At 36.9% G+C, this 27,501-nt stretch overlaps 1 protein-coding gene across 2 annotated transcripts in view; it reads right to left on the bottom strand.

The window, feature by feature from the left end:
* The window catches only part of LOC150098312 (uncharacterized), a 733,595-nt gene that overhangs the window by 216,349 nt on the left and 489,745 nt on the right, over positions 1-27,501 (bottom strand). For both annotated transcript variants that reach the window (XM_090404774.1, XM_090404775.1), the window contains exon 29: positions 14,863-14,916. In XM_090404774.1, coding sequence (XP_090260900.1) covers positions 14,863-14,916 — 54 coding nt within the window. The remainder of the gene's footprint in view (positions 1-14,862; positions 14,917-27,501) is intronic.

A 27,501-nucleotide genomic window follows, 5' to 3' on the forward strand; every position in this document is an offset into this window, starting at 1 on the left:
CCCATTGTTATAATTTGCTTGCAGGTAATTTTTATGACCCATCATAAACAGAGGTATTCCCTTTCCCAAATGTTGAAAGGTTTCGATGTGTGAAAATAAACGACACACAGATGTTCTTTGGCATTCTGGGTGTGAGCTTTTCGACATATTCACGAATATTATTCTCCTCAGAATATTTCTACTATAAAATATTTATTCATGAAAAATATTTAGTAAACTAAAATGACAAATTCCAGAACTTCTCGCAGAACACCAATTCACCTTCCCCGAACACTAGTGTTCCGCGGAACACTGTGTTCCGCAGAATCCCTGATCTACACCAATGCCATCTACAGCCGATCATCACCACTAGTATTTTCACAGACAGACAATCACAAACATTCATTCACAAATGTGAATGAATCTCACCATGTCCATGGCGAGAATGCCATGTCAGAATGCCCATGGTGTTTGAATCTCACCATGCCCATGGCGAGATTAGAACCAGCAACTGGAGAGCAGATACGCTGACCACTCGGCCAACCAGGCCAGCAAAAAAAAAAAAAAAAGCTTAGAAAAAGTTCCTCTAGTCGACGACTAGAATCGAACTGATGACGCTCTTTCTTCAGGCGGTTTAGGGCTGAGGAGTGCAAACACCACTTTTGAAATCTCCTTCTCCTGGAGTTTTGTTAAATTATTATTTTTATTGGACGGGCACTTCCACGGAATCCCAAGACTCACTGTGGGAGATTCAAACCATCAACAAAATAACTATCATACCTCTCCTTGAAACTATTAACAGACAAAGTGCTCACACCTGACTCAGGCAACCCATTCCATTCATTCACCACTCTCAAAGTGATAAATCTAGTCCTCACACCCTTGCTAACCACACTTTTACCCAACTTCTTGGGATGACATCTTGTTCTGCCCCCCTCTGGCCAAGTGCTGAAACATTTCCTCTACATTAATCCTATAAAAGCCTTTAACAAACTTAAATTATCTAACATATCATCCCTTTTTACCTATCAATTAACTCCTTAACCCACAAACTCTCAATCTATCCTCAAAGGAAGCATTCCACAGACCACTCACCATCTTGGTCACTTGCTTATATATCCTCTCTACCACTTCCTGATCCCTATGAATCCCACATGATCTGACCGGAGCACAGTAATCTGGATCGGTCATATCAAGGCTTTTCCCTTAACCTGATCAGCTAATTTCTTCTCATAATCTGAATTTGTTTACGTTATCATGCTGGTAACATTTCTCGTCTGATCCTTGTAATGTTCATAAGTCAGCTGGTAGCCTTTCTCCCTATATATCACAACATCTCTTTTTTTCAGCTGATGCTTAATGATATTTCTCATCCATTTAACTTCTATCTGATTTACTCTCCTGATCTTGGATAAATGGTGTGATATTGCTTCCTCCAGATATTCCTTTACTATTCTCCATGCACTGTGAATCCCTTCCTTTGCAGATCTTTTTTTCACTGTACTGCTTCAAGCTGACTCCTAATTTTATCATAATCACTTGCCATAGGTAACAAAACATATGGAATTTCCATATGTTTTGCTACCTCCCAAGTGAACAAGTGAACATCACATGATACCTTTCTCCAATTGAAGGCAATGTAGCCATCTTAGATGTGGTAAGGTCTTCTGATCCTATAACCAGATCCAACACCTGTTGTACTCAGAGTCTCCTGTGTCACATTCTGCTTCAAGCATTTGTTTCTCAGTAAGTGAATACATTCCATTTCCTTCATGCCGTGTGATCCTTTCTCCATTCAATCTATGTCTGCAAAATTGAAATTCCCCATAATAATTACTTGACCTGTCATCATACTACTAATTTGCTGATGTATGTCTTCCATATCCCTGACACCCCTGGCATATAATAACAGCAACCAATTTTATATTTTGTCCTATTAGCCTCAATCTCACAGAAGATTGACTCACAAAGATCTGCCATCTGCCTGACTGCTACTCTTGTTGGCTTTAATTCATTTTATCATCAGCAGTACTCTCCCCTTCCCCCCACTCGTCTATTCTATTCTCCCCAAAAATACTAACTCCATCACATTCTATCCCTGTAATTGTGTCATTTGATATTAGCCAAGTCTAACTTATGCCTATAACTTTTGGCAAGGTTGCACTAACCAATGTGTACACTCCTTCCTCTTATTCCAGATGCTTCTAGCATTAGTACATAGAAACAGTAGCATCCTCTTAGGCTTCGAACCATGTTCACATTCTGAAATGACCATTTTCCACATTTTTGTTCATTGCTGCATAGGTACCTTCACACACTTGTATGCATCTGCCTAATTTCTCTCTTTAGTTTTCCTGACTTTGTGCTTCCACACTCTCAGTGAACAAAGTGCTCTAGACACCTAACTCTGAATACATTTAAGTGCAGTTTATCAACAATGTAAAAATATTTCCATCCATCAAACTCAGACCACTGGTCCAGAACTTTACATCATTCCTTCTGCACAGATTGCATATTGATTCATTAGCTACCATCGCCCTCCTTCTGAGTTCACCTCTATCATAGCTTAGCAGCATACTTACAACCTTCACTCTCTTGATCTTCTTTTTTGCCTTTCACAATAATTATTTCACATCCTGCCACGTATAATACTTCTCACCTTTCAGGTAACTGGTTCTGGACAAAACAATCAATTCTTTCACTTTCCCTTTCTACAATCTGACAGCATTACTAATATTATTAATTTTTGCACCAATTTGTCCCAAGATGCATTGCCTGAGATAGTAGTTGGAGTGGGGGAAGGTTAATGAGTTCAAGGAGTGGTATGATAGACTTTGTATTTCCTAAAAATGACCTCCCATGATGAGTTTTTTGACTCCATGGAGGCCTGGATAATAATAATAAGATACAGCCATATTTGTCAAGGTTTTGTGAATGTTTTAAAGGTGCTATTGATTCCAAAATCAGTCTCTCTCTTTCTCTGACTTTAATGACTTCAGCATCGCACTTCTGTTTTTTCCCATCTAATCTAATTTGGTCTCCCACAATGAGTCGCTAGACACCATGGAGATACTGCATAATAATAATAATAATAATAATAATAATAATAATAATAATAATAACAGTGGTGCTTAAGGGTCAAAGCTGTATAACTGAGAGGAGATCTCCACATAGCCTTTAAAGGAATGCGGAGAACCGACCAGGGCTTCTGACCTAATGTCCAATCCTCACCTTCTCGTGGTGCACCCTGTTGGGTATCTACTTGGATACTGAACGAATGAGGATGGGCTGGCAATTTGGGATTTAGCCGACCAAATTGTATTCTTATTGGTTAAACCAAAATAAAAAATGATGGTACAACATGACAAAATTTCATGCCGGCTGGGGCGTCGCACGGTTAAACAAGGCCCCCGTTGTTTTCGCCAGGGAACCAGGGCGAACAGCGAAAAGTCAGTTACTGGAACAAATCTGAAAACAAACCTCAACTCAACATCACCAGAGTTAAAGATCGGTACTATCAACATAAGCCTGAATGGCAAAGAAATGGAGCTAGCTGAGGAATTAGATAAGTACCAGATCGACATAATAGAGGTGACTGAAACAAAAAAGACCAAAACTGGTGAGATCTTTCTGAGCAATAAATACAAAATGTTATATTCAGGCAATGACAATCAAGGAAAAGAAGGAGTAGCCATAGTATTCAACACAAAATACGAGGCTAATCTTCTTGAATGGCAGTCAGTCTCAAGTAGAGTAATGTGGGCAAATATGAGAATGGGGAACTGGACAATGAGACTTATTTGTGCCTATGGTCCCACAGAAGGTTCTACTAAGGTAGAAGTGGAGGAATTTTTTGAGGCTTTAGAAAAAGCAACTGACACAATGAAAAAGGAAAAGTTGGTCCTTGTTGGGGATCTAAATAGCAGAGTAGGAAATGATTGTGAGACATACAAAAATATTTTGGGAAAATTTGGAGAAAAGAGCAAAGCTAATAATAATGGCAAATATCTGTTGGATTTCTGCTCAGGACATGGACTGGTTATTACTAACACCATGTTCCAACATAAAAATAAGCACAAATTCACATGGAGAGAAGAGGCTAGGAATAAGAAAAGTCTCATTGACTATGTTATTGTTGATAGTGATGTTTTCTCCCTGGTGCAGGACACCAGAGTGTACAGAGGATTTGAAATTGGAAGTGATCACTATTTAGTCTTGAGCAGGATAAAATTGAATTTCATATTAAAAAGAATAACATGTAAGAAAGTTTTAAAGCGAATAAAAGTTGAGCAGCTCTCAGACGTGAACTGTATACTAAAATACAGATAGATTATTGAAAAGAAAATGAAAGAGTTTGAGAACAGGAATCAAACTTTGGAGATTCAGTGGCAAACTCTGAAGAAAACATTGATTGATTCTGCCAGAGAGGCATGTGGTGAAGTTTTCTGCAAGTATAAAAAAATCAGAACTCCCTGGTGGACACAGGAAGTTAAAGAGGCAGTGAATGAAAAGAAGAAAGCATATCAAAAGTTCCTGGCAAATAAGTCAGCTTTTACTCTTACAGAATACAGAGACAAATGTAAGAAAACTAAACAGTGTGTAAAACTAGCTAAACAAAAGTCATGGGAGGACTTCGGCAAGAATATAGAAAATAAATATCAAGAAGGTGGCAAAATATTCTGGAGGTTGTTGAAGAAGCTTAGGAATGGAGGAAAGAGTGCTGTAAAAGGAGTTAGAGATGATAAAGGTGACATGAAAACAGGAGAAAAAGATATCCTTGAAGTATGGAGTAATTACTTTGAAAAACTGCTAAATGAAACAAGCAGTGATGACAGCACAATTGATAAAAAACACTGACCAGGCATGCAGTCAGGAATACATATCCATACTTGAAGCAGAAAAAGCCATCAAAGGCTTGAAATGTGGAAAGGCAGCAGGAGTAGATGATATTCGACCAGAAATGCTAAAGTATGGTGGTATAAAAGTCTTACAGTGGCTGCACTGCATAGTTCAGAAAGCCTGGACAGAAGGACGAATTCCCGATGATTGGAGTAGAGCTCTCATAGTACCCATATATAAAAAGGGAAATAAAACTGAATGTGAGAATTACAGAGGTATTTCCGTAATGAGTGTTCCTGGCATGATCTATGCAAGTATACTTGAGAAACGGTTGAGAAGAATTGTGGAAGAAAAGCTTGGTGAAGAACAAGCTGGATTCAGGCCAAATAGAGGCTGTCAGGATCAGATCTTCACTTTACGACAAATAGTCGAGAAAGCATGGGAATATAACAAAGATCTGTATTTAAGTTTTGTCGATTTGGAAAAGGCATATGACAAAGTGCCAAGAGAGAAGCTATTCAATACGCTGCAGTTATATGGGGTCAATGGGGCATTATATCAAGCAATACTTAGTCTTTATTTGAGTTGTAAGTCAGCAGTTAGAATTGAAGGAAGTACAGGAAGTCGGTTTAATGTTAAATCTGGTGTGAGACAAGGATGTACATTATCCCCTCTGTTATTCATTATCTATATGGATCACATTATGAAGGAATGTGGTATTAAACCTGATATCAAAATTGGAGATGTTAATGTCAGCTCTTTGCTTTATGAGGATGATGTTATACTTCTAAATAAATCCGCTACAAGTCTGCAAGATTCTCTGACTAAATTGAATAGCTATTGTAATAGATATGGTATGAAGGTCAGCAATAAAAAGACAAAGACAATGAAAATAGGCAGAATCATTGAAAATGTCTACTGTGTTGTGAATGGAGAACCTGCCTGTGGAACAAGTAAAACATTTCAGCTACTTAGGCACGATTTTTACTGAAGATGGTAAATTAAATATAGAAATAGACAACAGAATCAGCAAAGCTGGTATGGTGGGAAGTCAATTGAATAAATTCATATCGAATAAGAAAGAAATTATTCGGAACACTAAATTAGCTGTATACAAGACAGTGTTCAAACCAGTTTTAACTTATGGATCTGAGAGCTGGGTCAGAAGTAAAACACTTGACCAAAGACTAGAGACCGCAGATATGAGAGTCCTGAGAAATATTACAGGCGTGAACAGATGGCATCAATGGCATATCATATTAAAAATGAGGATATTAGGAAAGAACTTGACATTGTCAGCATCCAGGAATGTGTTAGCAGAGCTAATCTCAGATGGTATGGTCACTTAAATAGAATGGGAGAGGAAAGATTAGCAAAACAAGTGTTCTCTGCCAGGTTGGCAGGAAAACGACCCAGAGGAAGACCAAGATATAGGTGGATTGATACGGTACAAAGTGCCTTAGACAATAGAAATATAAGATCTGATAATGTTGGAGTCTTGACAAGTAACAGACTGATTTGGAGGAAAATTGTAGATAGGAAGTTAGTAATGATGTAATTTTTTCATGTAGTACTGTCATATCCTGTACACCCCTTGAGGGTACATGGCAGGAATTTGATGATGATGATGATGATGATGATGATAACAATAATAATAATAGTAATCCTCTGTGAAGGAGTGGCCTACGCCTGGTCTGCTTGTCCTGACTTCCCATAAAATTGGCGTTTAATACGTTTTTCCAAGACAAATGAAAGTGATCTTGTAGTAAACCAGGTAACAAGTACAGGACATTCCTTATATCCCTGAATGTGTCACTATTTAAAAGACAAGGTCTTTGATCACAGGTCTCTGATGAGAACCAACAGTTTGAAATAGCTATTTATAGCTATTAAATTAAATTAATATAGTAAATTAAAGATACCAAGAAATTATATTCTTGGTTTAATCCTTTATCCAAGTGTAAGCAAACAAAGTTTGCACCTGAAGTATTTTCAGGACTGGGAAGTCATTAGTTTCTATATATAAGTTACCAAGACCTGAAAATACTTCAGGTCTGGGTAGTGACCTTTCCCATAATGCGTAGCATTATACATGTCCGTAAATATATGTGCTTTGCCTTACGGGATATTAAGACAAGTGATGTGAAGTCATTAGTGTCTATATAGGCGTTGCCCAGTCCTGAAAATATTTCAGGTGCAAACTTTATTTGCTTACACTCGGATAAAGAATTAGATCAAGAATATAATATCTTGGTATCTTTAATTTATAGGATAACCAAGTGGAAAAATTTCCAATAAGAGTTTGAAAAAGCTGTCAAGCCAGTGACTCTTAAAAGCACTTGTGTTGTAAGATGTCATCTCCTTCCAGGAGGTTGACTACCATGTGCTTCCACCATGTACGTTTTTGTGCTTCTCTTTTGCATTCTTCATAGGACAAAAAGGTCCAGGCCTTAATATTTCCCATCCAATCTGTTCTTTGTCTTCCTCTTCTTCTTTTTCCTTGTATCATTCCTTCTAGAAGTGTTTTTTGTAGGGATTCATGCCTGTGACCAAGGTAGGTGGTTTTCATTTTCTTAATGGTTTTTAACAGATTAATATCTTCTCCAATCATCTCTAATACTTCTAAATCAGTTTTTTTGCAAGTCCATGGGAGTCTAAGAATTCTTCTGAGAATCCACATCTCAAAGGCTTTTAGTTTATTTTCAGAATATTTTGATATTGTCCAGGTTTCTGCTTGATATAGCAGTGTTGACCATAAGTAGCATTTGGACAGCCTAATTCTTGTTTTTGTGTGAATTTTCCTTGAAGTCAGAATGTTTTTTATACTAATGAAGATTGATCTAGCAATTTCTATTCTTCTTAATATTTCCTTATCACACTTTCCATTCTCTGTAATTAGTTGACCCAAATATATATAACTCTCTACTTGATCTAAAGTATTTCCTCTGATCTTAATATTTATACTGGGTATTTTCCCTTTTCTCTTGTTACCAGCATGGTTTTGGTTTTTTTGAAGTTGAAATTAAGTCCATATTTTTCACTTAGCTTCAGCTTCTCTTCTAGTAGGTTTCGAAGATCTTTTTTTATTTTCAACTAGCAGTACTAATGGCATTTGTTACTTCCCAGGTAAGAATAGTAGGCCACTCCAAATCTTCTTGCATTGGCTTATCTATTCAATCATGATTGTACAGTTCCTTTGAATAGTCTACCATCTATCCCTTATTTTGTCTATTAGGATGTTTCCACTCTTCAATGCAATGAGAGCCTACCCTTTTGCAAGATTTTCTAGTTAGCTCCCTAACTTTTTCATGAAGTTCTCTGGTTTTGTGCTTTTTGTCCAGAAGTTCAATTTCCTTGCATTTGTTGTTGAGCCATAGTTCTTTTGCAATCCTATATTCTTTCCTGATCTCCTTGTTTAAGTTTTGTATTCAGGATGATTTTTGTGTTTCTTTCTTTCCTCCATCATTTTCAGTATCTTGTCATTCATCCAGGGTTTATCATCTTCTTCTCAAATTTGGGAATTTGAGAAGAATTATTCAATGACTCAGTTTAACTATTAAGAACAATCACAAAGCACAAGTAATAAGACATTCATTATTATTATTATTACGGTCAGCTCCAGGGAGTCCTTAGACTCATCGAGGGAGGCCCTAAACATCATGTCCACACAACTATACGACATTCTCACAATATCTATCATGCCTCGCCTTAAACTCACTCACTGTCATAGCACCCACAACAGACTCTGGCAGCTTATTCCACTCATTTACAACTCTAAAAGTAAAGACCCCAGCTCTAACACCCTTGCTAACCACACTCTTGCCCAGCTTCCATAGATGTCCCCTAGTCCTCCCACCACCAGTATTGATCTCAAAAATATCATCTGAATTAATCCTATAGAAATCCTTTAGCAATTTGAATGTCTCAATCATATCTCCAGTCCTATCAACCAATTCCTGCAACCCACAAATCTTCAACCTGTTCTCATGAAGTTCATTCCATAGACCTGCTATCATCTTGGTCACTCGCCTCTGGATCCTCTCCACCTCCTCCGCATCAAGAAGAAACCTAGGTGACCAAATCTGGGCACAGTAGTCGAGATGAGGTCTTATCAAGGCTCAGTACAGAAGTACAATAACTTGCTTGTCTCTGCTTGTCAAAGTATTTTTCAACAACCAAGTTAGTTGATGAGCTGATTTAGCGACTTTTGCAATGTGCCCCCTAAACTTCATCTCCCTATTCACCAACGCTCCCAAGTCCCTGGCCTCATCAATCTCCAGGAGTACAGTTCCACCAATGTGGTATACTGCTGCTAATCTTTTCACCCCAAAATGCATAACCTTACATTTTGTCACATTAAATTGACATCCATTCTCCTTAGCCCAGAACTCCAATCTATCCAAGTCGTTGTGCAAGATTTTGACATCTTCTGCATTCACTATTGCACTACCCAACTTTGCATCATCAGTGAACAAATGAACTGTTCTTCTTAGATCCTTCTCTATATTATTAATGAACAAATTAAACAGCAGTGGTCCAAGAACAGATCCCTGTGGCATACCACTAGTCACAGGCCGTCTTTTGGACTCTACTCCTGAATAAACTACTCTCTGATATCTCTCTATCAACCACCCACCTATCCATTGCACCAACCCTATATCCATTCCTATATGTTGTAGTTTATGGATTAGAATTCCATGTGGTATCCTGTCAAACGCCTTAGCCAGGTCCAGCAGTATAACTGTAAACCCATTACCCTTATCAGGTTCAGCCGTCACTGTGTTATAAAATTTGAGCCAGTTACTGAGGCATGATCTACCCTTCACAAAGTCATGCTGTCCCCATACAGTATCTCATTTTCATCAATCCATTCCTGTATTTTTCCCTTGACTACTTTCTCCAAGACCTTGACAACGACTCCTGATATGCTGATCGGTCGGTAATTTGCAACAGTAGTCTTGGATCCTCCTTTATGCAGTAGAACTATTTTCCCCTCTTTCCACACCTTCGGGATTAAACCAGATCCAAGACTCAGATTAAACAACATCGTTAAGGGCACTGATAATTCTTTAGCCGCTTCACGTAAGACCCGTGCCGGTATACCATCCAATCCCTTAGATGTATTCACATTAAGGTTCTGTAATAGACTATTCACCTCCACTTCATTCATCACAAGTCCTGTATAAACTAATGGTTCCTTCATTTTTTGAATGTCACCACCTGGATGATATACTCTTGCAAAGTGCTCGCTCAGTAATTCCACTATATCGACTGATTCAGTGACCTTCTTACCCCCGGAATTCCTTAAAATCATTCTGCCATATACAGTTTTTTTTTTGCTTGCAGCATATTGAAAGAACTGTTTGGGATTCTGTTTAGATTCTGTTTAGTCATAGCTAGTTTCCTTTCATAATCCACACTCTTACCCATCTTTTTTTACTACACTCTTACCCATCTTTTTTTACTACACTCTTACCCATCTGGCCTGTGCTTTATACCGTTCGTGTGCCTGCAGGTCACCTTTCTCTTTAAATTTCCTCCACAGTTGTTTCTTTTTTTGCAGCTCAAGCTTAATGGTGTTATTCATCCATTTAACCCCTATTTGTTTTACTATTCGGACCCTAGGTATACAATCAGCCATAACCACTTCCCATGCTCTATCGACATCCAGACCTTGCAGTTTTACATGCCATGGCACTGATCAAAGCAATCTCCTAAGCTTGTCATACTTGCCATCACGGTAATTCCACACATACCCTGTCTTAATCGAAAATTCCACACCTCCCAGGTCACTCTCACCTTATGATCACTCTCACCAATAGGTGGCAACATGGTCATATTCATTACAATAAAATTCTCAGATGCTATTACCAGGTCAAACACTCTCAAACCCCTAGTATTTTCAATTACGTGCTGTCTCAGATAGTTATCCCTTAATAATTGAATAAAATCCATTTCCCTCCTCACATGTGTCCTCTCCTCCTTCCAATCAATGTTACCATAATCTGCCAATAGTTGAAATCCCCATAATAATTTTCCTCCTTCCAATCAATGTTACCATAATCTGCCAATAGTTGAAATCCCCATAATAATTTTCCTCCTTCCAATCAATGTTACCATAATCTGCCAATAGTTGAAATCCCCATAATAATTTTCCTCCTTCCAATCAATGTTACCATAATCTGCCAATAGTTGAAATCCCCATAATAATTTTCCTCCTTCCACTCATTTCATCAATTTGTGATTGATGAAATTGATGTGAGATTGAGACTGGAAGAACAAAATATACAGTTGGGTGCTACTATATCCACCATCTATTCCATCACCTGGTCAATAGCAGCACCCAACTGTATATTTTGTTCTTCCAGTCTCAATCTCACACCAAATAGCTTCAAATGATCTCCTTTCACTATCCTGCAATACAACTTCAATTCTCCTTGTCTGCAGTTCATCAGCTATTATCAGTAACACTCCTCTCCCCCCATTTTATTCTCTCTGTCCCCCCTAAACACACTATAACCTACACCTTCTATCCCACTAACTATATCATCTTCCGTCAGCCATGTTTCACTAATGCCAATAACCTGTGGCCAGGAAGAGCCAATCAAGGCCAAAAATTCTTCCTTCTTGTTCCTAATACTCCTGGCATTAGTATATATGAAATGCAGAGGTCCCTTTGTCCCACCCCAATCTTGATGAGTTATTCTAACTATCCCATTCCCATTTTTTGTCCTTAGTGCTGGCTCGGGTACATTATATACATTCTTACACTCAACTGTCTCACAGATGTATGCATATCCACCCCCCCCCCCCCTTGGTAGTTCTAGTTTCCCTGGTTCTGCACATCCATTTTCACTTCATTCAGCAACACTTTTTCCAGTCTCTGCACACCAAATCCATTCAAATGCAGACCATCCATCTTGTATAAATCCTTTCGCCTATCAAACTCATTCCACACGTCTATGAATTCCACACCACACCGTCTGCATAACCTGCGCATAAAGTCATTTGTGATTATGGCCCTCCTTCTAAACTCCTCTCTGTTGTACCGCGGCAACAGACTCACCATCCTAACTCTGTCACTCTTTTCTTTTGTTACTTTTAACAATACTTTCAAGTCCTCTCTCATTTTTTTATCCTTTCAATTCATTCGTACCCGCCACAACTATCAATTCTTTCATCCTCTGTTTTTGCGCTCTAATACTCTCACTTACATCCTTGAATTTTGCACCCGGTAAGTACGATTCATTCAGCAACTTTAAAGTTTATCAATCTAACACAATAGTTCTCAAAAGGTTCAGTCTCAATTTTACATTGCATTCTCACGTAACAGGCTTGAGTATGTCACACATTCAAATATGGACTATTAATCCAGAGATTCTTCATATATTACGTTTACAAGAAAATGTTTCACTACATCACACATTCAAATATGAACTGTTAATTTCAGCAATATGAACTATATCGTGTTCTCCAGAAAAAACTTCGATACTTCACATGAGGCATAGAAAAGATATCCTTACCAGTATAAACAGCATAGCTTCCTCATTATAGAGAATCCTAGTAACATTCCTTGGTTCTTGAATACTTTCACTTTGAGAGCACACGAATATTATAGAATCCTGGGTTTCAGTAACCGATTAGTTAACTCGGGAGAATTTATCTTCTTGCTCCCAATTGTCTAACTTTCAATATTTCTTAGTCATTCTTATTATCCTTTTGTCCTATGCTATCCTTCTGCGAGGCGATAGGAATTTATAAAAGAATAAGAGCTCGAAGAAAGATAAGTCAAAATACAGAGCGGTTCCCAGTCCTTCCCACTCTGTTCAACCCCAGGTTATATCTCACCCTGCTTATTACTGTGTCACTTCTTTTTCATGTACTACTCATGATATCCTACTCTCCCTTCCTGCCAAAATCTGGTTCTAACTGGTTTTGTTGATACTGAACTAGCTTCTTGTATAATGTACAGTCACTTGCGCTAAAGCACGCACTGGCTAAAAATAACATAATTTCTCACAACGAATCAAGTCTTATTTTGAGGAATTACTTGGATACATTACATTTTACTAATAACATAATAAGATTGCATATTTTACAGTTTTTTTATCGCTGTTTTAGTAATATTAATCTTATAATAATAAGCAACATTAGTACATAGTTTTTACAATTGTACTTCATATCAAAATAATAAATGAACAATTAAATATTAATAAACATAACTTGAAAGAAATCACATGAATAGCATATTATTAATAAGAGATTATTAGTTTGATGATCAAATTTGGCTCAGGGAATGACAGGTTATGTTGGACTCTGAATGAAGTATTAATAATTTCCAATTATTTTCATTCAGAATCCAACAACACGCAATTTACAGACAAAAAATACTAGTTGACGCAGTGGATGGCATTAATGGAGATGACTGGTAGTAGAGGTTCGGTGTAGTGGTGGAGGTGGTTGTATAGTAGGTGTCCTCCCATGATAAGTCTTCGGACTCCTTGGAAGTGTCACGAATAATAATAATAATAATAATAATAATAATAATAATAATAATAATAATAATAATAATTGTGCCAGTTCCTTTAAAAATTAATCTTGTATTTCTTGATTTTTAAGGGAGCCAAGATCATATTTTTCTATGTTTATAGGTTTCATTGTTTTCTTTAATTTTATTGCTGATTTAACACGTTTGCTGCCACGCTACTTCGGCATGGTATGTTCCCGTACGCCGAGCAATTTCACTTCTTCAAGGTCAGTAAGGTACTCTCGTTGCCAGCAGTCAGCGTCATACGAGTATACTCGTAGTTGGCTTGTGCAGAGCATATACCATCTATGAGAATACACGGTTTTGATGCTAGCTCCACAAGTCAAGCATTTTCACTTCTTCAAGGTCAGTATGGTAATCTTGTTGCCAGCGGTAAGCGTCATATGAGTATATTAGTAGCTGGCCTGTGTAGCTGGTTTACCAACTACGAGTATACTCGTAGTTGGCAGCGAACGTGTTAATGACCACAGGGTTGTGGTCTGATCCAATATCAGCCAATGGGTATGTTTTGGCTTGTAAGATGTTATTCTGGAATCTTTTTTTAATCATTATAGAGTCAATCTGGTTCCTACAGCTGTCTCTGAGACTTTTCCATGTGTAAAGTCTTCTAGGAGGGTGGCTAAATAAAGTATTTTCTATTACCAGACTGTTTTATTCAGAGAATTGTATTAATCTTTCTCCTCTTGGATTTCTATGTCCCAGGCCCTGGTTTCCCATGCAGAAAGAGATATTTTCTGAGCCTACTTGAGCATTTAGATCTTCCATAATGATAGCTATGTCATCTGATTTAATGTTATTAAGTGCATTTTGAATGCCTTCATAGAAACATTCTACATCTTCATCTGGGTAATCAGAAGTAGGTGCATATATTTGGACAATAAAAATATTAAAAGGTTGAGCTGCAATTTTTAATGCAATTATCCTGTCACTTATGGGCCAAAATCCAAGTAAGGATTGTGCAATCTTATTTTTTAGTACAAATGCTACTCCATTCCTATGACTGTCTCCACAAGAGTATACAATTGAATGGCTCTTTCTGTTTATTTTTCCACTATTAGTCCATTTGACTTAACTGATACCAGCAATGTCAATTTTCATTGCTTCAAGTTCTGGTATAAGGTTATCTAACTTCCCAGCTTCATATAAGGTTCTTACATTCCAAGTTGCAAGCCTTAAGAGAAGATTCTTGGTTTTCAGATGTGAAGCCCTGCCTGGAGGGTTTAAGGAGGGTAAAAGCACTAATAAAATGCAAATATATGGGCTCCGTAACAAAGCTTATTATGCTTCTTAACTATTGCAAGCTAAGGCAACTCCAATATTGAAGGTTGCATTGTCATAAGTTCTCTAGTCTTTTTTCAAAACTTTCTAGGTTTCTATCTAGGTTGCTATTAAATAAGGATGGATTTATAATATCTCATATTTGTATTAATAATGAAAGCATTTATTTTTAATTACCTAAACACATTTGTAAACTAATATCAAAAGAGAAAACTTACCAGTGAGCCTGGTTGTCCGGGAGCACCAGAAGAGCCAGGAGGACCAACATCACCCTATGAAAAGTAAAAAAAAAACAAAGTTTCATATTAATTGAGGTTGAAGAGTGATATTGAAGATAATAAGAAAAAACCGGTCAAATATTAGTTAAAATGGATTCCAATCAGCTGTACTACTAATAATAGCACAAAATATGTCACTAATTTGTCATATAATGTTATTATCACTTATTTTGAAAGTTTTACTCCTTATCTTTCCCCTCTCACCATGCCCCCTCTTGCTTCCCCCCCCCCCCCCCATAACATCTTCCTGGCACTCCTAGTGATTATATCACATTCTTCTACCATCTGCTATTCATAAAATACTGCTACATTTTTTTTTTATTTCCAAGGGTGACTAAAGTAGCATATCAGTGATTACTGATAAGCTATTTTAGCTTATTCTCCCTGCTTGTCAGTGTAGTAATTACTGACAATCAGAGAGAGAATATTATTCCTCTTTAAAAGGCTTCAATAAAGACACAGTAGGGCTGCAGTGCACACAGATATGGTTGCCAAAATTCCTTGGGAAATAAGGAAGTGGTTTAGAAATACATGGAATGCTCCAAATGAGGAGAGAATGAAGGGTCTATGGTAACAGTGGCTAGTTTATAGGTGGAAAAGAGGGGTATGACATGAGTGCTTTATCAGTTTAATGAGTTCAAGGAGAAGTAAACGTGTTAGGTATTTATTGTGTGAATAATGTTTAATAGTTGTCTCCAATGATGAGTATTTGATTACATGTAGGTGCCGAAGAAAAAAAAAATAATAATAATAACGATCAAAAGATATATTTCGGTGATTACACCACATTTTTTTTATTACTCAGTTATATAAAATACTGAAATAATAGTTCCTGACAAGTTTCGTAAATCGTAGGATTTACATCTTCAGGGGGTAAATAGTATAACTTAAAGTTTAAACAAGATAATTAATCATAACAAATCATAACCATCTGGCTATTCATAAAACTCAAATAACAGAATGCAGATATATAACGTTATTGATATTGAACAATACTGGACGATGTCACGTGTTCTTGTTCTCGTTCATACAGTCCAAGCTCAGATTGAGGTAGATTTTTTATTAGAGCTGACCACACTTGATAGAGAATTAAACCTTGATTTTTATTGCATTGGGTTGGGTTTTTTTAGCATATTAGCAGCTTCTTTAAATTTTCTTATATAACTGTTGTTTTCTATGTATGACATCGTCGTTTTTTGCCAGAGTACGTGTATAGAGGCGTAAGTGCTGTGAAGACATACTGTTGGAGGTTTAATGGATTTTTTACAACACTCAGAAAGGATTAAAAAGAATTTAATACTTCCTATATTTCGTCCTAGTCACTAGGACATCTATGGGGATTACAAAAATAACTAATGTAACATAACACAAATATCATACAATATTAAGCCCAAACATGTGGGTGACACTAAAGTCCTATCTAGGTGGAGCACCCTCTAAGGGCGGTTGTAGGTGGCCTGGAATATAAAGTAGGATCTCTGGTGATGAGTGTTTCCCAAATTTTCGGAAGCTTAATGCAACCGTATTTATTAAGATTTGTTTGATTTCTAAGAGCTGCTGCTGCTGCTTCTAAGAATAGTCTCTCTTTCTGGAATTTGCTGTGATGGAGCATGGTGGTATTCTTCCATGATACTCTGTGGGTGGCGTCCAAGACATGGTCAGCCAAGCCTGAATGACCATAGTTGTGTTTACAGATGTAAGACTTGTGTTCCTCTAAGCGGATGGATGCTGACCTGCCTGTCTGTCCAAAGTACACCAGCTTACAGGAACTGGGTACTTCGTAAACTCCAGGCAGAGAGAGAGAGGAGGGAGCTGATCTTTTGTAGAACGGATAAGGGTAGCAAGTTTGCGGTGGGGTTTATATGCTGTGTGTAGGTTGTACTTTTTTAGATAGCCAAGATTCTAAAAAAGTACAACCTACACACAGGCTATCTATTTTTTAGATAGCCAAGATTCTAAAAAAGTACAACCTACACACAGGCTATCTATTTTTTAGATAGCCAAGATTCTAAAAAAGTACAACCTACACACAGCATATAAACCCCACTGCAAACTTGCTACCCTTATCTGTTCTACAAAAGATCAGCTCCCTCCTCTCTCTCTCTGCCTGGAGTTTACAAAGTACCCCTGTTCCTGTAAGCTGGCGTACTTTGGACAGACAGGCAGATCAGCATCCATTCGCTTAGAGGAACACAAGTCTTACATCTGTAAACACAACTATGGTCATTCAGGCTTGGCTGACCATGTCTTGGACACCACCCACAGATTATCATGGAAGAAAACTACCATGCTCCATTACAGCAAATTCAAGAAAGAGAGACTATTTTTAGAAGCAGCAGCAGCAGCTCTTAGAAATCAACCAAATCTTAATAAATACGGTTGATTAAGTTTCCGAAAATTTGGGAAACACTCATCACCAGAGATCCTACTTTATATTCCAGGCCACCTACAACCGCCCTTAGAGGGCGCTCCACCTAGATAGGACTTTAGTGTCACCCACGTGGTTGGGCTTAGTATTGTATGATATTTGTGTTATGTTACATTAGTTATTTTTGTAATCCCCGTCGATGTCCTACTGACTAGGACAAAATATAGGAAGTATTAAATTCTTTTTAATCCTTTCTGAGTGTTATAAAAAATCCATTAAACCTCCAACATTTTGCCAGAGTACATCGTGTCAAGTGGAAGTGGTATGGAAAGCAAGACCCGTTTTTTGTTCTCTTTTGTATTGTACATCTTTTTGGTGTTCAGCCATGTGTATTTCTCCAGATCTTCCTGTCTGTCCTACGTAGCAAATCCCGCAAGAGCAACGGATTTTGTAGAGTCCTGGTTTTTTAAGAGGATGATGAGGTGGTTTTGGTGGATGTAGGAATCTTGAGATTTTTTCCATAGGAAGGAAGGCTACTTTTATGTTGTGTTTGTTCATTAATTTGGCTAGCTTGTCTGTAACATTTTTGATATAAGCTAGCCAAATTAATTTTCTTGTTTAAACTTTAAGTTATACTATTTACCCCTTGAAGATGTAAATCCTACGATTTACAAAACTTATGGGGAACTATTATTTCAGTGTTTTATATAACTGAATAATAAAAAAATGTGGTGTAATCACCGAAATATATCTTATGAACCAATTAGTCACAGAAGTCTATGCCTGCAATTACAAACTTATGGTGAGTGCTTTTGGCATAAAGTTATACAACTAGAGAAACTACGCATTAAACATCTCAACTTCATTAATCGTCTAATTTTCCTCATCCAATGATAACACAGAGATAACGAAGTCATCCTGAAATTCATCAAAATCAAACGCATATTCCACACAAACGAGGCCTCCAGAATTTATCATAAAATGGAACTAGCTTTTCTAAGAGAAAAAATTACAGTCACTAGAACTGAATTAGCATTAATTAGTAATAACACTTTTTTCTTCATAATGAAATGGCCGCATCTCTTCCATCCTACCTATGGAACAACATCGATAGTGTTACATTTAACAAAGCAATAGCGATCTCAGAACAGAAGAAACATACATTAATTAATAAGTTCAACGTACTCCTTCAGAAGAAGGAAATACATAAAAAACAACTAGATCATTCAAAAGTAGTTATTAATCTTTCTTTGAGAGTCCTAACAAAAGAGGAGAATAATCTTTTATTTAAGAGTTTTAACTTCACCTTAACCCCACGTTTCCTTCCAAAAATTGATATCATAGCACAAATAGAAAAAGGAATTAGAAATCTACCGGACAACATGGCAGATCTTATCCGTAAAGAAAGTACAGCTTTACTATTAAAAAGCAGATTACCTTGTAGGAATCTACCTTACAATAAATACGTTTGCCTTAAAAAGTTAAAGGATGACAAAAATATTATCATAATAAAAGCGGATAAAGGCAATGCAACTGTCGTTTTAAATGCTACAGAACATGATAACAAAATGAAAAGTCTCCTGGAAGATACCAAACACCTACAAACCCATAGACAGAGACCCGACTTGGCCTACAAACAAAAAAACAAATGATTTAATAAAAAAAGTGCCTCTCTGGATGGAAGAACTTAAAAAATACTTACAATCAAAACATCCTTTGATACCAAGAATATATGGTGTTCCAAAGATCCATAAGACAGATATACTTTTAAGACCAATAGTAGATGGAAGAGATTCACCAACTTCCAACTTGGTGAAATACCTCTCCAACATGATCTCACAACATATAGGAAAAAACATCTTCCTTCATAAAAAATAGTAAACATTTCATAGAAAAAGTGAAAGATATACATATTGGTCCAACAGACATCTTAGCAAGTCTCGACATTATCAGCTTGTTTACAAAGGTCTCGAGACAAGAATTTTTGAATCTCCTAGAAGACTTCTTCCCTCCGGACATCTTGAATCTTTTTAAACATTGTATAAACAATACTTTTTTCACCTATAAAGACAGAATCTGGGAACAAAAAGAAGGACTGGCCATGGGTTCATCATTATCACCGGTATTAGCAAACCAATTTATGGAAAAATTTGAAAACAATGCTCTTAAGAATTACTATAAAAAACCAAAAATATGGCTCACTATGTGGATGATATTTTCATCATATTCAGTGGAACAACAGATGAACTTATCAATTTCAAAGATTATCTCAACAATTTGCACAATACCATAAAATTCACTTTAGAACAAGAAAAAAATAAAAAACTTCCTTTTCTGGATATTCTATTAGAAGTTAATGAAGAAAGTAACCTCTCCTTCTCAGTATATAGGAAGCCGCCAAACACTGGAAGATTTCTAAATGCCACCTCACACCACCATCCTTCACAAAAAATAAGTTTAATTAAAACTCTTCGAGACAGAACATACAATATTTCCAGCACACAAGAAAGATGTAATGAAGAACTAAAATACTTAACACAAATCCTCCAATAGAATGGATATGAAACAAAAATCATCAAGAGAATCCTTAAAATGCCTCCAGCTAACAACACAATAAAACAGGATTACAAAAACGCAATCTCACTTCCTTATATCAAAAATGTTACAGACAAGCTAGCCAAATTAATGAACAAACACGACATAAAAGTAGCCTTCCTTCCTATGGAAAAAAATCTCAAGATTCCTACATCCACCAAAACCACCTCATCATCCTCTTAAAAAAATGGGAGTCTACAAAATCCATTGCTCTTGCGGGATTTGCTACGTAGGACAGACAGGAAGATCAGGAGAAATACGCATGGCTGAACACCAAAAAGATGTACAATACAAAAGAGAACAAAAATCGGGTCTTGCTTTCCATACCACTTCCACTGGACACGATGTACTCTGTCAAAAAACGACGATGTCATACATAGAAAACAACAGTTATATTTAAATTTAAAGAAGCTGCTAATATGCTAAAAAACCCAACCCAATGCAATAAAAATTAAGGTTTAATTCTCCATCAAGTGTGGTCAGCTCTAATAAAAAACTACCTCAATCTGAGCTCGGACTGTATGAACGAGAACAAGAACACGTGACATCGTCCAGTATTGTTCAATGTCAATAACGTTCTATATCTGCATTCTGTTATTTGAGTTTTATGAATAGCCAGATGGTTATGATTTGTATTTATTAATTATCTTGTTTAAACTTTAAGTTATACTATTTACCCCCTGAAGATGTAAATCCTACGATTTACAAAACTTGTCGGAAACTATTATTTCAGTATTTTATATAACTGAATAATAAAAAAAATGTGGTTTAATCACCGAAATATATCTTTTGAACCAATTAGCCACAGAAGTCTACGCGTGCAATAATAACAATTTTTTTCTTTTTATGTGTTATTATTATTATTATTATTATTATTATTGATATTATTAGACCTACAGGGAGTCAAGTTATTCTTTATGTATATCTGACAAAGGTTCAAGAAATGGGAGATAAGTAATTGAGAATTCAAAATCTACTCAGTGTACCTTCATATAAAGCCATCTTTCTAGTTTAAAATCTTAAAAATACAGAGACTTGGACTATTTCCAGTTTCTTCACCCCCGTTCCTGGTCACCAAATCAATGCAAAGTAATCCAGAAGCAACTGATCATATTCTATCCTTATTTCTGATGTGTATCCCCAAGTGGTGGAAAGAATACAGGATATAAAGATAGTATTCAACAATTAAGATTACATTATTACTAATTCCTCATCAACTTATATATTCTAGTTGTCATTTATATTAATTTTCTTATATATTAATCTAGTTGTCAGGTATCCAATATATTATATTTTGGGCTTCTAATGGACTATTAATTATCCCCTCCATTCAGATCTTCGTTTCTATCTTGGTGTTATCTGCCATCCTGTCATCAAACACATGTTCTGCTGACTTTTCCTTGCTAATGCTCATTGTGAAGTACAGGTAACCCTCGTATAACATGGTATTTATACAACATGGTTTCGATATAACACGGTCTACAAATTGTAGTAATCCTTGTTGAACGTGGTACTTATATAACACAGTTTCGATATAAGATGGTCTACAAACTGTAGTAACCCTTTATCATTTCATATATTTTTCATTGCGCAACTTAAAAATCAAAGTTTATCTTCATTAAATTTGAGTCCCGCATGTAGTTATAACTAGCGAATTTATATTAGGGGGAATACCTCTTAGCATCCATGTACGCCAATTGTTTACCGTATAGTGCCAGTGGTTTTGAGGCAGTATGGTGTGAGATAGAGGTAAATGGAATCAAATACTTGGTAGAATATTGATATAGACCAGGTAATGTGGATGGTGGTGATAGTGAAATGTATAGTCAAATTAGTCAAGCAAATAAGAAAAGGGTGATCATTATGAAGAGATAGCAACTGGAAGTAAAGAAAATGAGTTTCTTGAGTTTTTGAGGGATAACTACCTCAGACAGTATGTAACAGAGGGCACATGAGGATTAAGGGTCTTGGATTTGGTCATCTCACCAGGGGATGTAATTATAAATGAGGTGTCAAATCATCCACCAATTGGTGAGAGTTACCATGAGGTGAATACCTGTGTGGTTGCCAGCAGTGCGAGCACCCCTGTGAGAAAAGAGTATATGTGAAACTACGGGGGGGTGACTATGAAGAGCTCAGGAGACAGCTTGTGGGAGTAGCATGGAATGAGGAGTTAGCTGGAAAAGATATCAATGCAGCTTGGGGGATTTTCAAAAATTATCTAGCAGATGCAATGTCTGTTGAAAATGACGCAAATCCTTTCGGTCTTCCTTCTATCTGCTAACTCATCAGTAGAAACAGATTATGGAAATATCACGTACTTATGCCTCCAAATATCCCCTGATTAAACTAAATTTATTAGATGCAATGTCTAAATGTATTCCAAGGGTGAGAAGGTAAAATAAGGTAGGTGTGAGATGGATGAATAAAGAGATTAAGCATGCGATACAGAGAAGAAGGGCATTGTGGAGGCAGCATAAGAGAAGTGAAAATAACCAATTTCACGAGGTTTAAAAAGACCAGGCAAGGAGGGTGACTTGGTTGGTGAGAGTAGCTAAAGAGAGGTATGAATAGCAGTTAGCTAATGAAGCCAAAGAGAATCCTAAGGAGTTCTTTCGATATGTAGCCAGCAAAAGAAAGAATAATTATGGAAGGATGACATTGATTGGAGGAAATGGTATAAAGACAGCTGATGCAGAATGTGTGGTGGAGATACTTAATGAGCAGTTCATAAAGATCTTTCAATCATGTGAATGTGACTTCATGGAGAGATTGAGAGCAGTTGATGATGGGGAAGAGAGACTAACTGTAAGTGAGAAAGAGGTGTTTGGGGAGTTGAGTAAACTAGATATAAATAAGGCTGTGGGACTTGATAATATATTACTGTGTATTCTGAAGGAATGTGCCAGGGAGTTGACACCTGCCTTGACATATTTTTTTAATACAAGTCTTGCACTTGGTCAAGTTCCTAAGGAGTGGAAGGAGGGCAAGATTGTGCCACTTCATAAAGGAGGTGATCAAACTCAAGCATCAAACTATAGGCCTATCTGTGTGTCAGGTGTTGTGGTTACGTTTTTGGAGAAGCTTGTGAGAACTAGGATTCAGAGTTGGGTTGACAACAACGGTATTATCTTTGATGGACAGCATGGATTTGCTAAAGGCAGGTCATGTTTTAGTAATCTACTTGCTTATTAGAATAAAGTGACTGCTTCCTTGGACAGCAGAGAAGGATACATAGTAATATACTTGGATTTCGTAAAGTCTTTTGATAGAGTACCGTATGATAGGTTGACAGTCAAACTAGAGCAGATGGGGTTGGATATTAGATTAGTGCATTGGATTGCTTGTTGATATTTATGCACAACCCCCATGCACAATTTGTTGATACCTATCTGATAGGTATCAACAAGTTGTGCATGGAGGGGTACGATATCCAGGAAAAGGAAAGTCACTAGTGGAGTGCCTCAGGGTCTGTTTTAGGGCCATTACTATTTAACTTGTATATTAATGATATTGGCGAAGATTTGGATGGAGATATTCAATTGTTTGCAGATGATGCAAAGTTGGGACGAATAAATTGAGTGATTGAGCATGGAAATTGGGATGTGAGTTCAATGTTGCAAAATGTAAGGTTTTAAAATTTGGAAAACAAAGATGGGATGCAGAATTTATACTTGGTGAGAATATATTGTTGGAGGTAGAGGAAATAAGAGATCTGGGGGTGATAGTGGATAAGGATCTAAAATTTAGGGGACACATAGCCAAAATTGTGAAGACAACACAAAGGCTTCTAGGAATGATGCAGAGGACACTGACGTGTGGAAGTAGGGAGATTTTTGTTCCGTTGTATAAGGCTTTGATTAGGCCACACATGGACTATTGTGCCCAGATTTGGTCAATGGGTTTTCAGAAGGATGAAGAGATGTTGGAAAATGTCCAAAGGCAACTGATTAAGGTAGTTTCTGACTTCTGGAATGTTGAGTATGAGGAAAGATTGAGAAGATGTAATTTGCAGAGTCTGGTGGAGAGGAGGAAGAGGGAAGATATGATAGAGACCTACAAGTTGGTAAGAGGTTGTTATAAGATTGATGGTGGAGAAGTTCTACAGAGAATAGTAGGAGATCAGGGGAGAACCAGTGGTTATCCCTGGAAACTGTATAAAGAGGGTGTGTGTAGGGAAGTGAGAGGCAGGTTTTTTTCGTGCAGAGTTGTGAATGATTGGAATGCTTTGCCTGAGAATGTGGTGTCTGCAAGGAGTTTGAGTGTATTTAAGACAGTATTATGAGATGTGTGTGTGATAAAGGGACCTCCCAGATGAGTCTTTGACTCCACGAGGTCATGGGGTAATAATAATAATAAAGTATTTATTGGTGAAAATTGTCTTCGTTTTCTGCCAGGAAAGTGCATTAAAAATCATGTGTGTTAATCTCAAGCTGAGCACTTTATTTTTTGGTGAGTTACATACAATATGTAATGCTTTTTTTATATAAAAAATATTTTCATAGTAATGGCCATTTAGAGCACTTTTGTGATATGGTTGAAAACGAATTAGTGAATTAATTGATGGAGAAATAGATTTAAATTTTTTAAATCTATTTTTCCATCAATTTAAATAGATTTAAAGAGGAACTGGTACAATTAATAGATGACGTCGAACCAAATGTCAGGGAAAGTTCTGCCGAAGATTCTGATTGTGATGAATCATTTAAAGAATTCAGTTTAAAAAAATTAGCAGAAGGATTGGACTTAGCAAGAAAGTTATTTAATGGATAATGATCTCCCAATGGAGCATTCCGGAAAATTCATGAGACAATTGGATATTTGTTTAGTTTCGTATTATGAACTTAATAAAAAATTGCAGCATAGTGGTAAGCAAGATCTTATTACTGACTTCTTGATAACTAAACCAACCAAAGTATGCAATGAGAATTATACAAATCATGTCCAAGAGATTTCAAGTGATGACAACGTCCCACTACTCGTAAATAAAGAACATCTACGAAATGTTAGTTTTGAAGAGAGTGATGACGATTAAAAATATACACTTGATTTTATTTTGCCTAAAACATTTATGTATTATGTGCAATGAAGTTTACATACAATTTATAATTTTTTATACTATTTATTTGTTTCATAGTTTGGTTTTCTTAACTTACATGAATTACCTGAATTAAATAAAAATATTTTTTTGTTGGATATGTCATTGTTTATATAATCTCAAAAAAAAAGAAATAACGATTTAGGAACCTAACCCTACTTTTTTCTATGTGATCTGAGTCTCGCATAACGTGGAATTTTTGTGGAACCTAACACCGCGCTATACGAGGGTTACCTGTATTAGAATTTAAGAATATCTTCAATTCTAATACGATTCTGACATTGATACATTGGTGTTTTGCCTTATTATTATTGTTATTATGATTATTATAAATAACCTCTATAAAATCATAAGAATCATTGGAGAGTCGACAACACAAACTCTATTGCACCAACTTAAACTCATATACCATTTTCACTTTCACCACTCTCTTGAATATTCTGTGCTCTGTATTTGGAATACATCCTCTTCATTCACTTCTAATAATTTTTTGCTCCTTATCTCTCTAGGAGTAAGACCTGCTGTATCAGTACATAACACACTAATAAAGGAATCATTAAACAGTTCAACTATATCATCTGCTTTGGTCACCCAACTACCATCTCCATCCAGTATGGTCCACAATCCTGTTTCTTCCTACCGACCACATAGCAAAAAATGTCTTGGGATTCTTCTTATATTTCAGTGTTAGATGCTTGTCATATACTAATTTTTCTCTTTTTACCATACTGGCGACATTCCTAGAATGAGCCATACATTCTTCGTGCAACTTCTCTACCTCTATTTAAATGCCTTTTCATTTTGAACTGCAAATCCTGATTAATTTCTGTAGTCATCTCTTTGACTCCAAAGTGCTTATCTTCTTCACTCAAGGTATACTAAAAATTCTTAACGATCTCCCATTCACTACTGACTTCACATAGCAAAAAATGTCTTGGGATTCTTCTTGTATTTCAGTGTTAGATGCTTGTCATATACTAATTTTTCTCTTTTTACCATACTGGCGACATTCCTAGAATGAGCCATACATTCTTCGTGCAACTTCTCTACCTCTATTTAAATGCCTTTTCATTTTCAACTGCAAATCCTGATTAATTTCTGTAGTCATCTCTTTGACTCCAAAGTGCTTATCTTCTTCATTCAAGGTATACTAAAAATTCTTAACGATCTCCCATTCACTACTGACTTCTCTTCCTTAATATTCTTTCATGGAGCCCCCTTAGCTCAATCAGTATAAAACAAAGCCCGTTGGTCGGAAAGGCCTGGGTTCAGTTCCCATCGGTGACGTGAAGAACCTTTTTCTGATCACTTTCGACTAAAGGTGAGTTAGCCAGTTTCATAAGGAGGTAGGGAGTTTTTTCTCCCAGAAACTGAAGTTTTTACATCCCCCAGAACAGGCAAACAGTGAACCCATACAGATTACAGTCAGAAATACCCCGTAGGGGATGCAGAAAGGAGGGAGATCTGGCTGCATTAATTAGCTGTAATCCCCCCTCCCCTTGGTGGAAGGGGGACTCAATCCATCCTAGGGTGGATGGATGACGGGATATGATGATGATGATTCATTCATTCATTTCATATGGTGATTCAATGACTGTGAACCCCTTTTACGGGGAGATACGGTACCACCTCAATCCTCCCTATTTTTATCCGGGCTCGGGACTAGCATAGCTGACAATTCAGATCTATGGCTGGAGGGATTGTCTTAAGTATTACTGACTGTTTCCACGTGTGTTCATGGGGCCGGTTTGCCTGCTTGGGGATGAAAAAACCCTGCTGCCCACGTCCAAGACTGGCTAACTTCGCTATGGCTGAGGAAGATCCTTAAGCTCCTCACGTCGTCAATGGGAATTGAACCTAGGACACTCCTTCCCCAGGAGTGTCCTAGGTTCAATTTTCCAACCAAGCTGGTCTGTTATAGTTGCCTACCTTATACTTCTGCATTACTATTCATCTCCCAATTCAGGACTACATGGTGACTCTCACCAACTGGGGCAACTATAACATCTCAGTCACAGTCAGGTCAAATGCAAAGACCAATTTACAATCAAATCTGATGACTATGACCAAGTTAGTATAATCCTATCAATATCACCTAACAATATGAGGAAAGATTGAGAAGATGCAATTTACAGAGTCTGGTGGAAAGGAGGAAGAAGAGAGATATGATAGAGACCTAAAGTTAGTAAGAGGTTGTTATAGGATCAATGCTGGAGAGGTTCTACAGAAAATAGTGGAAGACCAGGGGGGAAAAAGTGTTCATCCCTGGAAGCTGTATAAGGAGGGTGTGAGAAGGGGAGTAAGAAGCAGGTTTTTTGCATGCAGAGTTATGAATGATTGGAATGCCTTGCCTGAGAGTGTGGTGTCTGCAGAGAATTTGAGTGTGTTTAAAGCATGGTATGATGAGCTGTATGTATGATAATAGGACCTTCTAGATGAGTCTTTGACTCCATGGGATCTTGGGTAATAATAATGATAATAATAATAGAGTTCACAGAGGATATGAAATAAGCAGTGA

The sequence above is a fragment of the Typopeltis vanoorti genome, chromosome 15 (assembly GCF_054136105.1).
Source record: "Typopeltis vanoorti isolate ZY-2024b chromosome 15, IOZ_Tvanoo_1.0, whole genome shotgun sequence".
Taxonomy (NCBI): domain Eukaryota; kingdom Metazoa; phylum Arthropoda; class Arachnida; order Uropygi; family Thelyphonidae; genus Typopeltis; species Typopeltis vanoorti.